A 13,060-nucleotide genomic window follows, 5' to 3' on the forward strand; every position below is an offset into this window, starting at 1 on the left:
AGATGGGGTTTCTCCATGATGGCCAGGCTGGTCTTGAACTCCTGACCTCAGGTGATCCACCCACCTCAGCCTCCCAAAGTGCTAGGATTATAGGCATGAGCCACCGTGCCCGGCAAAGATATCTTGATATAAGTATTAATCCTTTAACTGTAATGTATGTTGAAAATATTTTTCAGTTTATAATTTATTTTTCAATTTTGTTTATGATGCTTTTTGCCATCTAGGATTTTAAAGTCTATGTAATCAAATTAGTTCACCTTTTTCTTAATGGTTCTAAGCTTTATCATTATGTTAGAAAAATCTTGCCTCCCACAAGGTTATATAAATAATCATTTATATTTACTCTCAGTCATTCTTAGTTTCATTTTTTATATCAAGCTCTTGAATCCATCTGGAATTTACTTTGGTGTATGGCATAACATAGCTACCTGACACCTCTCCTCCCCACAATATTAGTGGCTAAACATTTGTCCCAACACCAATTTTTTAGAAACCTCCGTTTTCCTAATGATTTGAAATACCTGAGGCTCTTCTGACTGGGTATGTGCTGAGTCCTATTGGATATGTGTCCATATTGGCCTATAGGAAGCAATCACTAAGAATCTTCATTGTCTGTGCAGGAAAAACTTCTGAAGCAAAAGGATTTCCAGTACCTAAGGAAATCTAGAAAAGAGCAATGCATCAACCAATAACTATTCTTTCTTATTTCATTACAGAAAAGAGGTGAAGAGTCCAGTGAAATGGAGCAAATTTCAATAATTGAAAGGTTCCCTTATCCCTTCCAGGTGAGTTATTTTCTCTCACCAACTCTTGAAAGGCCCCTATAATACAATCAGAAGGGGTGGTGTGGTACAGGGCAGAGGGAAGTCTATGAGGACCCAGTGAATAGAACTTGAGGTGGACAAGGATGCTGAACCAAGAAATGAGACTGGCATGGGCTGAGAATGTTTGCTTTTCTATTTACGCCATCTAATATAGTTTCTATTAGTCTCTATACCTCAAAAAGAATACAAAGCAGCATCAATTGTATTATAGTGTGTCTTGTCTATGATAACTGCATTGAGAAAGATGCCCTGCTTGTTGAGTGAGCAATTCACTTCCTTCTGGTTCTGACTATCTGTCTAATGGTGGTCATGTGGGTTGAAAAGACAGAAAAAGGGAGTAGTATTAGGAAGTTCAGTATGAGGAAGACTTATTAGACTTATGCATAAACCTAAACCTAAATTCTGTTGTAGTGTGGAATCACATGTGCATCTGTTTGGTAGACGTAGTGTAATAAAAGAGAGCAAGAACTACAAATTTGATCTTCAGTTTGGCTTGCTGACATCCTGAGAACTCTGTAGGCCACATGTCATGAATATAGCAGCCTCTGCAACAGTGAAAGCCAGAAAAGGAAGTGGAAAGTCTCAGGGGAGGGGGCTTTCTGTCATGGATTTATGAGCACAGCAAGACTAACAAGCAAAAAGAAAAATGTAAAAGGATCTTGTTCATGTCCCTGATTATATCAAAGTTACAAAACCTTTCAAAGAAGGGTATTTCAGACACAGTTTTTACTACCAATGCCTTTCAACTAGATGACATTCTTTGGCTGCACTAGTGAATAATGCTGAACAGCAGATAATTTTAAATTAATTTATATTTTACTTTAGAATTTATTATATGATGTCTATAAACTCTGGGAGGGTTGGTACCACATCTTATGTATTTCATGCATCTTTGTAACACCTAGCATGATGCCTTGTACATGGTATATGGTCAAAAAAGTACTATTTGACTTATGATATTGCTTACCAAATACCTTACCCTTTTTGAAGTCTGTTTGTAGTTCCAAATTTGATTTATTTTTGCTTATATTGGTGAAGGGAGGCCACTAGGTAGTGGAGATGGTGGTACTTAGCCATGAATTAAAATTTTATTCCATATTATTCAAGTGAATAACCCAAACGTACTAATCAAGAGTTAATTTATATAGATTATCACTTCAACTCTCTTCTATACAAAGTCGAAGTTTACTAATAAGATAAAATACCCCTTGTTGGATAAACAAAAATCTTATCTCCAGCAAGGGCAGATGAAAACGTTATAAAGCAAGTTTATGCACAAATTGAAACACAAGTCAGGATGACCTAAGGGTATGAAAAATTCTAAGGCTTTGAAATGCTACATCTCTGGACATGAAGAGTTCAGGAATCCTTCAGTTAGTTCACATAACCCGAACACCATTGCTGACTCAAGATTCTGCCTTTCTTTGTTTTCTACAATGAAGATACAAAGTTGTCCCCTAAGATTAGCGCCTTCAAGGTCTTTCTCCTTTTTTCTGAATCCTAATTGCTCAAGTCTGTGTGTTCATTGACCCAGGTGGTATATGATGAAGGGCCTCTCTACGTCTTCTCCCCAACTGAAGAACTAAGGAAGCGGTGGATTCACCAGCTCAAAAATGGTAAGAATTGGAAAATAAATGTTTCCAAAGAAAGAAAAAAAGGAAGAAAAGCTAGATGGGAGGAAAAGGAAAAAAGGAAGAGAGAAATGAGAAAGGAGAAATGTAGAAAGAAAAGAAAAAATGGATATAAGGGGAGAAAAGGAAGAGAGAGGGAGGGGAGGAGGGAGACAGGAAGGAAGGAAGCAAGGAACAAAGGAAGGGAATGAGGGAGGAAGGAAAGACAAATAGAAAAGAAAGAAACAGGAAGGAAGTGTGTATTTTGTTTTAATATTAGTAATACAAATGAACTTAGTAATCCATCATATGAATAAAAGATAATATGTTAGACTAAGAGTTTCGACTCAGTTCTACTACTGTCTCTCTAGTGCAATTTTGTAATTATAGGCACCTCTATTTCTCTATTTATTAAAAAAAAAAGTCCAATTTTTTACACTGAATACAAGGGTGGTGTGGCATTCAGTGGCTATGCAATATTTAGAATCCTAAGTATAAAATACCTAGCTCCAAAAAATAAATAGATGATGTATGACAGTGCTTGAAGTCAGATTCAGAGAACCTTGTTTCAACCCCTCTTCTACCACTTACAAACTGGGTGATTTCTGGCAAGAAGGCCAACAAGCTTCTTTGATGCTCAGTTTCTTCTCAAAGGGGAGTAACGGTAATGAGTGCCATACCTACCTCTGGGGTTGTTGTAAGGATCAAATGAAGTAATAATACATGTAAAAGCACATGGAAAACTGTAAATCACTATACGTGAAAGCGCTGTACATGTCTTTGTTGTGGATAAGTATTTCCCAAGGAAATATTTTGTATTCCTTGCTTTGTAAGGACCTGAACTTGAACAAAGTTTCAGCATTTCACATCAACCATATAGTGTGTTCAGATAAACTTGACTGCAAATGCTTACAGCACAGGATGCATGCACACATATTTGCGTGTATATATAGCCACATGTCAAGTGTCTGAGAGATTAACTGGTTGAGTTGACATCAGGAAAGGCTGCCTAGAGAAACAGGAAGGATGGCAGACTGATAATGGCATGGTTGGGTTATTGCATGACAGCCCTTTGTGTTAATAAACATTTAGATTCTGATACTCACTGGCTAGCTATACCAGCCTTGTACACTCCCTTGAGTGCATGTTTGATTGGTCAAAATTATATTAGCAAAGTCTTTCAAACTGAAAGGGAACAGGAGGAAGGAGGAGACAGATCACCTATTGAATTATTGCTATGTGCCAGACATTGAGCTAAATACCTTATATATATTATCTCATTTAATTTTCACAACAACCTTGGGCTAAAACAACAAAAATAACTAACACTTAATGAGCACTTACTATGTAGCATGCTCTGTGCCAAGTGCTTCAAATGTATTACTCATTTGATCCTTGCAATAACCTTAAGAAGTATGTATTATTCCCCTGTTCCCAGATGAGGAAACTGAGGCTCAAAAAGGTTATGTAACTTTCTCATGGGCACACAGCTAGTGAGTGGTGGAGCCTGGTTTCTTATCACATCCCTGTGTCTGTATGATTCCAAAGCCCAAGCTCATTACATAGTTTTGTGCTGCTTGGTTTCCAAGTCCAGAAATTTCACATATCGTTGGTTGCAAAATGTTCTATAGTAAAGCTATGTTGAATATTACAAATAGATGATATCCTGCACCACACAGTTCAGTTCTTGGCATATTTTAAGATAAGGGGTCTGCTTTAGCCCTGGGGCTACAAAATGAGAAAACTCTTTAATACTGCTTATTGTGATACAGGCTCTTCTCTAAGTTCTTTACATATACTAACTTTCTAGTAACCATATGTGGCAGTTATCTTATCATCCTCATTTTACAGATAAGAAAGCTGAGGTACAGAGAGGTTAAGTAACTTGCCCAAAGGCACTCAGTTAGTAAATGGCAGTCAGGCTCCAGACTCCATGTCCTGAACCAATATACTATTTCCAGCCAGAGAAATATTCGCAGACTGAGATAGGAAGTCTGCAGGACATATATATTTGTAGCTCGTTAGTTCTCTCCACAATGCCTCATACAGTGCCTTGCACACAGAAAGAGATCAATAGTTGTATTAACTGATTTATCCGTGGGAGGTAAACAACCACCACCAACTTGGGCTCCACATTGATAAATGACTTGATTTTAGTCTGGAAATGGGGAAATGTGAGGCAGACTAGTTGAAGGAGAAATAAGGGATAAAGTGGCATGCTCAAGTTGGTAACTTCTTTACATTTCATATACTAATTTTTTTCTGTTTTTCTTTCTTTCTTTCTTTCTTTTTTTTTTTTTTTTTTTTTTTTTTTTTTTTTTTTTTTTTTTTTTTTTTTTTTTTTTTTTTTTTTTTTTTTTTTTTTTTTTTTTTTTTTGAGACAGTCTCACTCTGTTGCCAGGCTGGAGTGCAGTGGCATGATCTTAGTAGCTCACTGCAACCTCCGCCTCCCAGGTTCAAGTGATTCTCCTGCCTCAGGCTCCCAAGTATCTGGGACTACAGGCATGCGCCACCACGTCTGGCTTATTTCTGTATTTTTAGTAGACACAGGGTTTCTCCATGTTGGCCAGGATTGTCTCCTTCTCTTGACCTCATGATCCACATGCCTCAGCCTCCTAAAGTGCAGGGATTACAGGCATGAGCCACCGCGCCCAGTTTCACATACTAATTTCAAAACCAGTCATAGTTTAGTCCAACAAATATTTATTTATTTATTTATTTTGAGATGAAGTCTTGCCCTGTCACCCAGACTGTAGTGCAGTGGCACAATCTGGGCTCACTGCAACCTCCACCTCCCAGGTTCAAGTAATTCTCCTCTCTCGGTCTCCCGAGTAGCTGGGACTACAGGCATGCACCACCATGCCTGGCTAATTTTTGTATCATTATACAGACAGGGTGTCATCATGTTGGCCAGACTGGTCTTGAACTCCTGACCTCAGGTGATCCACCCACCTGGGCCTCCCAAAGTCCTGGGATTACAGGTGTGAGCCCAGCCCAGCTTAGTTTCTTAACTCAGATGTTAACCTTATAATCTTGATTGTGTGCTGCTATTAAAGTTCATTAACTAAGTAAAATTACAACAGGCTAAAAATAAAGCCAAAACAAATAAACAAACACCACTAGTTCAGCTGGGTCATCAGTATGAGCAGGGAGTGTGGCTAGGCACATCTTTGCCTTCTCCTCCCTTATGTTTCATCGAAGGCATTTTTTTTTCCAATTGTTCCTCTTGGGTTTATGTCTTGTTGAACCTTCCTGGGCTAACAACAGGAGCCAAAAGTAGGTGACTTCTGACAAATATCATAATTGCTGGGAGATTTAGGTGCAAGTCCTAACAATCCCGGGACAATCCCAGGTGCTGGCAATGTCAATAGTGAGTTACCCTAGGAGCCACAAAATAGTGATGTTATTCCTCTCTTTTGCTTTTTTCCTTGTTTGTTTAATTTTATGTTTTTATTATCCCACTCTTGGGTAAAATGCACCAATAAGAAACCATTGACATGAAAAGGGGGCCTCATGAGAATATTGGTTACCTTTGCAGGGGTATTGACTGAAGGGGCATGAGGTGCTGGATCTGAAGGAGGTTAAATGGGTGTGGAAAAATATGGTTTGCTGTACATATTAGATCTGTGCACTTTATTATATGTAAATTATACCTAAATTTTATTTATTTATTTAGAGACAGAGAGTCTTGCTCTATCGCCCATGCTGGAGTGCAGTGTACAATCTCGACTCACTGTGAACTCCGCCTCCTGGGCTCAAGTGATTCTCCTGCCTCAGCCTCCCGATAGTTGGGATTACAGGCAAGCACACCATGCCCGGCTAATTTTTGTATTTTTGGAAGAGACGAGATTTCACCTTGTTAGCCAGGTTGGTCTCAAACTCCCAAAGTCAAGTGATCCGCCCGCCCCAGGCTCCCAAAGTGCTAGGATTACAGGTGTAAGCCATTGCATCTGGCTTATACCACAATTTTAAAAGCACAGCCTCAGATACCTCATATCAAGCTGCTGCATTTTCTTAATGGTGCTTGCCATGCAAAGGTTGTATTCCTGAGGACTTAGCCACAGACTTGCTCTTTCTATTTCCTTCAATATGGCAGTGGGCCCTTCTATGTTCCAGCAGCACAAATATTTGCCTACACTTATTGAATCTTTGTTTGGTCGAGCTCAATATAACCTATCCTAATTGCAAATTAAATAGTAAGCAAATGACCTGACCTTACCAAAATGAATGAAAGAATGGCATTGGTAAAGCTCCAACAAAGAGTATGGAAAGGAATGATTCATGTATGTCTATATATATATATATATATATATATATNACAACAAAAAACAAAGCAGGGCTGACATATGGTTCCAACTCTGGTCAAGCAGAGAATAAATACATTTTAATCCCAAATAGTAGGGATGTGATTTCAGACTAAAGGATAGTTCTAAAGATGGGGTTTCACCATGTTGGTCAGGCTGGTCTTGAACTCCCAACCTCAGGTGATCCGCCCGCCTTGGCCTCCAAAGTGCTTGGATTACAGGCATGAGCCACCACGCCCGGCCATAAAACTATATTTTAAACATTAACCTGATAAATAAGGATAGAAGAGACCAGCCCATCAAGCACTTGGAGAATGTGTACTAACCATTAGTGCTTCCCAACAGGGCTGGCCATGTGCATTGGTGAAGCAAGCAGTCTCCCCTAGCCCTCCCACTTGGACACCTTGCTGTTGCAATCCTCTCCTAAGTAGCTGGAAATACCAGCTTTGGATTAGCCAACAAAAGAAGAGGTGTCATCTTCAAGGGGCCTTTAGAGCCAGACATTATTTGAGAATGTAGGGAGTCTTCTTAATGAGTGTGATAGGGGTGGGGAAGGCAAGAAGCCTTATTCCTCCTCATTATCGTATTACCATAGCTTAGTTTATTAGAGTGGCTAGTTGTTGATTAGGTATTCTTTGGTGTGTCTACTGGTGCTGAGCCCTACAGAAGACAGAGAGAACCTGAGGGTTTTCAAATCCCTAGGTGATAGGGAGTGGTGTGGGGGGAGGGGCCAGAGGGTGGAAGTGGTAGGAGTAATCAATCCTGGCAGGGAGGATTATCAGTGACATTGTTCACAATTACCAGTGCTTAGTAATAACAACAGGCAGACAGACTTTGGGTCAGGTTTTATTATTGTTTTAAAATTCCCTATAGGCAATGCAGCCCCTTATAGCCTGCACTCCATCTGAACAGCTCCCACCATTCTGTCCTTGGTACATTGGTGAACAGCAGTGCTGAAAAAGTCAGAGTGAGGGTGGGCAGGGGAGAATGGTTTGAAGTTTTCAAATCTATGAGGAGAAAAGCATCAAGATGGGCTGGGCACAGTGGCTCACGCCTGTAATCCCAGCACTTTGGGAGGCCAAGGCGGGCGGATCACCTGAGGTCGGGAGTTCAAGACCAGCCTGACCAACATGGAGAAACCCTGCCCCTACTAAAAATACAAAATTAGCTGGGTGTGGTGGCGTATGCCTGCAATCTCAGTTACTTGGGAGGCTGTGACAGGAGAATTGCCTGAAGCCAGGAGGCGGGGGTCGCAGTGAGCCGAGATGGTCCCACTGCACTCCAGCCTAGGCAACAAGAGCGAGACTCTCTCAAAAAAACAAAAGCATCAAGAAGACTCTTAAAAAAAGAGGTAGGTGATGGGGAGGAAGGCAGCAAATCACTCTGCCACGTGTGTACCTATGCAACAATCTTGCATGTTCTTCACATGTACCCCAAAACCTAAAATGCAATAAAATAAATAAATGGGGGAAAAAAAAAGATAGAAGTTTTGTTCATTTGCCTGTAAAATGCACCTAGCTACTAGTAGCTTTTAGGCTTCCTTGCAAAGCCTTGAGTGAAGAGTGACTACTAAGCCCTTAAGGATTGTTGTTTTCTTTCTTTTTTTTTTTTGAGACGGAGTTTCACTCTTGTTGCCCAGGCTGGAGCACAATGGCACTATCTCAGCTCAATGCAACCTCAACCTCCCAGGTTCAAGCAATTCTTCTGTTTCAGCCTCCCATGTAACTGGGATTACAGGCTCATGCCACCACAACCGGCTAATCTTTGCATTTTTAGTAGAGACAGGGTCTCATCATATTGGACAGGCTGGTCTCAAACTCCTGACCTCAGGTGATCCGCCCACCTTGGCCTCTCAAAGCACTGGGATTACAGGCGTGAGCCACCGTACCTGGCCATTTTTGAGTTGTTTTCTACAGTGGAAGGTTTTGGTTTGTTTTTGTCTTTTTTAAAAAAGGTGATGCCAGTTATTTCAATTGTCTTTGCTTCTCTCAGTTATCTGACATCATGAACACTGATAAGTTTTCTAATTGGTTTCATGTTAAGGTTCTTGATATGCCATAGTATTATAAACAGCAATACTAATTCCTCCTCTCTGCATCCACTTTATTCTTTGCAAAATACTTTTGTTCTGGGACATCTTTTGGGCCTCTCAACTCTGTGAGGGAAAGGGAGCTGCTGTGTTATCACTGGCAATGAGCTCAGTCCTCCTCAGTGGCCCTAGGAAGATTCAAATCATGTTGATTCTAGAGGCAAAGTGACCTTCATTTGCCCTTGAGATCAGCTCTGTTGACTGTTCTATACAGAAAGCCTCATCCAGAAGTTCTCAGTAAGGTTGATTATCCCTAAAAGATCATTTGAGGAACTGAGAAATTGGTATTAAAAGCTGGGGAGTTTGGCTTGGGCACATTGTTTCCCTTATCTGGAAAACAAACACCATGATGAACACCTGCCTTACAGGAAGATTGTAATGGCTACTGGGAAAACATAGATAACATATTTCTGTTATTGGGCTCTCAAGCCATCAGATATTCTTATCTCACTGATTGGGAGATACTCCTCATAACAGATCACTGAAGAAAACTGCACAGGAAGTGTCCGGGGCCAGGCCACAGTCAGGCAGGCCAGTCATGTGAACCAACAGGTCCTGTGATCTGCCCTCCTTCAGGGTGGCCAAGGAGGGGGCAGTTATTTGAAGTTCACCACTAAGCTCAAAGAGGAAAACATGCAAATGGTGGCTTCTCTTCCATGTCAGACGTGATCTCTCTCTTCTCTCCTGCTGCAGTAATCCGGTACAACAGTGATCTTGTTCAGAAATACCACCCTTGCTTCTGGATCGATGGACAGTATCTCTGCTGCTCTCAGACAGCCAAAAATGCTATGGGCTGCCAAATTTTGGAGAACAGGAATGGAAGTAAGAGATCTGATCAATTTCTTCCTCCTTTGACTGTTTCCATTACTTTCCCAAGGGTCTATCAAGCCCAGGGACATAGCATAAGGTTGTACATTTTGGGTTCTAAACAAAGGGTCCAGGGTGGGCAGGGGGCACGTGGGGGCTGAAATCCAGCTAGTAATCTGCTCCTCCAGCTATGTGACCTGGCATGCATAGCTACTTTTTCTAACTTCCCTAAAGGCATTCAATATGGACAGCAAAGTCCCTGACCAAACCAGTCCGTGGGCCCTTTCCTAAAGTGCATTTCATATCATCATTGGCTTCTTGTTTTGCAGGCTTAAAACCTGGGAGTTCTCACCGGAAGACAAAAAAGCCTCTTCCCCCCACACCTGAGGAGGACCAGGTATACAGGGAAACTGGGTGCTACCACTGCTAAAATGGAAATTTACAGTCAAACCCTGAGAACACACCAGAGTCTTAGAATTACCCTGGGACTTGGCAGTATTAATTGGCATTCTTGCTAAGATGGGGTATTTTTTCTTCTAATTAGGATTTCCTCCTCAATGAAGGAAACATGGAAACCATGTAATCCAATCACCTGTTTAGAACAAAGCCTAATTTTTTAATGGAAAGTATTTTCTTTCATTTTTTTTTTTTTAAGACTGGGTTTCACCATGTTGGTCAGGCTGGTCTTGAACTCCCGACCTCAGGTGATCCGCCTGCCTTGGCCTACAAAGTGCTTGGATTACAGGCGTGAGCCACCATGCCCAGCCGGAAAGTATTTTTAAACATACAGTAAAGTCAGAAGAATTTAACACTGAATACCAATACACTCAACACTTAGCACTAACACTACCTAACACTACCATTTTAAAACTTGATTTTTTGGCTCCTTCTTAAGGTCTAGAAAGCCCTTTCTCACATATTGCAAATAAATAGAGCAGGTATTATTATGTTCATTTTACAAAGAAGGAAACCATGTTTCTGAGGTACTTAGTAGATTCATATACAAGTTTGGTGCCAAGCCGGTTTCCTGACCTTAGCTATAAATGTTTTTTTGTGTGGTGAGCTTTAAAAGTACTAATGTTGGCCATGTGCTGTGGCTCACACCTATAATCCCAGCACTTTGGGAGGCCGAAGAGGGTTGATCACGAGGTCAGGAGATCGAGACCATCCTGGTCAACATGGTGAAACCCCGTCTCTACTAAAATTACAAAAATTAGCTGGGCATGGTGGCATGCACCTGTAGTCCCAGCTACTCGGGAGGCTGAGGCAGGAGAATTGCTTGAACCCAGGAGGTGGAGGTTGCCGTGAGCCTAGATCGCACCATTGCACCCCAGCCTGAAGGGATTCTCCTGCCTCAGCCTCCTGAGTAGCTGATACTACAGGCACGCACCACCATGCCCGGCTAATTTTTGTATTTTTAGTAGAGATGGGCTTTCCTTATGTTGACCAGGCTAGTCTTGAACTTCTGGCCTCAAGTGATCCACCGCCTTGGCCTCCCAAAGTACATTGGATTTGTTAAACGCTCCATAGATGGTCTTTATAGGCATGCAAGGTTGAGAACTTCTGCACTGGTGCTTCAAAATGATTGTTGAATGACTGCTAAGTAACATTTTATTATGCCTGATTTCGGTGTCTTGAGTAAGCCAGAGAGTTAAGAGATAAGAGGAGAGTGCTTGCTGTCTAGACAAAGCCTCCTACCTTTTCTCCTAACTACACAGATCTTGAAAAAGCCACTACCGCCTGAGCCAGCAGCAGCACCAGTCTCCACAAGTGAGCTGAAAAAGGTTGTGGCCCTTTATGATTACATGCCAATGAATGCAAATGACCTACAGCTGCGGAAGGGTGATGAATATTTTATCTTGGAGGAAAGCAACTTACCGTGGTGGCGTGCGCGAGATAAAAATGGGTGAGTCCACACCAGCCCTTCCTGAGCCCAGTGCCTGCCCACTCCATACACGTGCAAAGTGCTGCAGCATAATTCCCTTGATCAGTATCCTCATCAGAGACTGTTCTTCCCACACCAAACTGAACATGCTCTCCAAGTACTTCCCAGTGTGCAACTCTCTACACATGGCCTCTGCCACCTCTCTGAACCTCTGTTGTGCACATGTAACCAATGCCAAACGTGCAGAAGCTCCGCACCTCACTGGCCAAACCATGCATCAGAGATGTGGTCATCACTGAGGGAAGTGCATGATACAGTATACCTCCATTTGAGATCGATTCTGAGCTCAGGGATTTGGACGTATGAATCTGTCTCCTGGAGGATGGGGAGGTGCTGGATGATCTGCCACATTGTCTCCTTCACAGGCAGGAAGGCTACATCCCTAGTAACTATGTCACTGAAGCAGAAGACTCCATAGAAATGTATGAGTAAGTATGTTTATGTCAGTGCACAATCTTCCCTCTCTCTATATATAATATACAGACACAAGTATATATATATATATACACACACATATGTATACATACACTGGTGTATATATATGTATACATAATGTATACATACACAAATGTATATATATACACTTTTTTATACTTTCAACATATTTTTTATTTCAAGATATATATAAAAATGAGTGTCATCTGAATCAAATGATGCCACCACCTCAAATTAGTGTGTCTGTCTTACCGTTACCCCCCAAACACCTTCCACTTATGAAAGCTGGAGAGGTTACCATGCCCTCAAATCTGGAAGGATCACACTCAAAGAAAAAGGAGTTGAGGACCTAATGGGAAACATTGAAAGAATTAAAATGTCGGCCGGGCATGGTGGTTCACACCTGTAATCCCAGCATTTTGGGAGGCTGAGGTGGGCGATCACAAGGTCAGGAGATCAAGACCATCCTGGCCAACATGGTGAAACCCCATCTCTATTAAAAAAAAAAAAAAAGAAAGACAGAATTAAAATGTCAAACTGCTACTATCGTTCTCTCCTCCCTAATCATGGAAGTGGATTGTTCTCAAGTGCCCCAGTCCCTGATCTCTTCCCTGCAACTCCCTGCTGTCTGCCTTTGCCCACTACTCTCCATTTCCATGAATCGTCAATGCCAGCCTGGGTTTGGGAAAGGAATACAGTGTGCTATGCACATGACAAATACTCAGTAAATAGGGTTTGAGTGAATTGGTTGAATCACTGGCATGGAAAAGCCCCGGAGGGTGCTCTAACCTCCAATCTGCTTATGATCTGGCCCAGGAGCCACTCAAGCAGCACACTTCCTTCACAGGTGGTATTCCAAACACATGACTCGGAGTCAGGCTGAGCAACTGCTGAAGCAAGAGGTAAGTGTGGAACCACTAGCACACAGCATTCTCCTTGCATAATAAGTGAGGATCTTGAACTGAGGGCCTGTTCTGCCCACCACCTTTGGGCAAGGCAGTGTCAAAGCTGCCATCATCTGGGGTCCCAATTACTTTTTTTTTTTT

The 13,060-nt window shown here is 41.6% G+C and overlaps 1 protein-coding gene across 8 annotated transcripts in view; it reads left to right on the plus strand.

Moving 5' to 3' along the window:
• The window catches only part of BTK (Bruton tyrosine kinase), a 34,315-nt gene that overhangs the window by 15,768 nt on the left and 5,487 nt on the right, over nt 1-13,060 (plus strand). For all 8 annotated transcript variants that reach the window (XM_017505848.2, XM_037730429.1, XM_017505849.2 and 5 more), the window contains 7 exons: nt 717-785; nt 2,359-2,440; nt 9,521-9,649; nt 9,964-10,031; nt 11,353-11,540; nt 11,945-12,007; nt 12,862-12,916. In XM_017505848.2, coding sequence (XP_017361337.1) covers nt 717-785; nt 2,359-2,440; nt 9,521-9,649; nt 9,964-10,031; nt 11,353-11,540; nt 11,945-12,007; nt 12,862-12,916 — 654 coding nt within the window. The remainder of the gene's footprint in view (nt 1-716; nt 786-2,358; nt 2,441-9,520; nt 9,650-9,963; nt 10,032-11,352; nt 11,541-11,944; nt 12,008-12,861; nt 12,917-13,060) is intronic.

Source organism: Cebus imitator, unplaced genomic scaffold (assembly GCF_001604975.1).
Source record: "Cebus imitator isolate Cc_AM_T3 unplaced genomic scaffold, Cebus_imitator-1.0 Scaffold343, whole genome shotgun sequence".
NCBI classification, from domain to species: Eukaryota; Metazoa; Chordata; class Mammalia; order Primates; family Cebidae; genus Cebus; species Cebus imitator.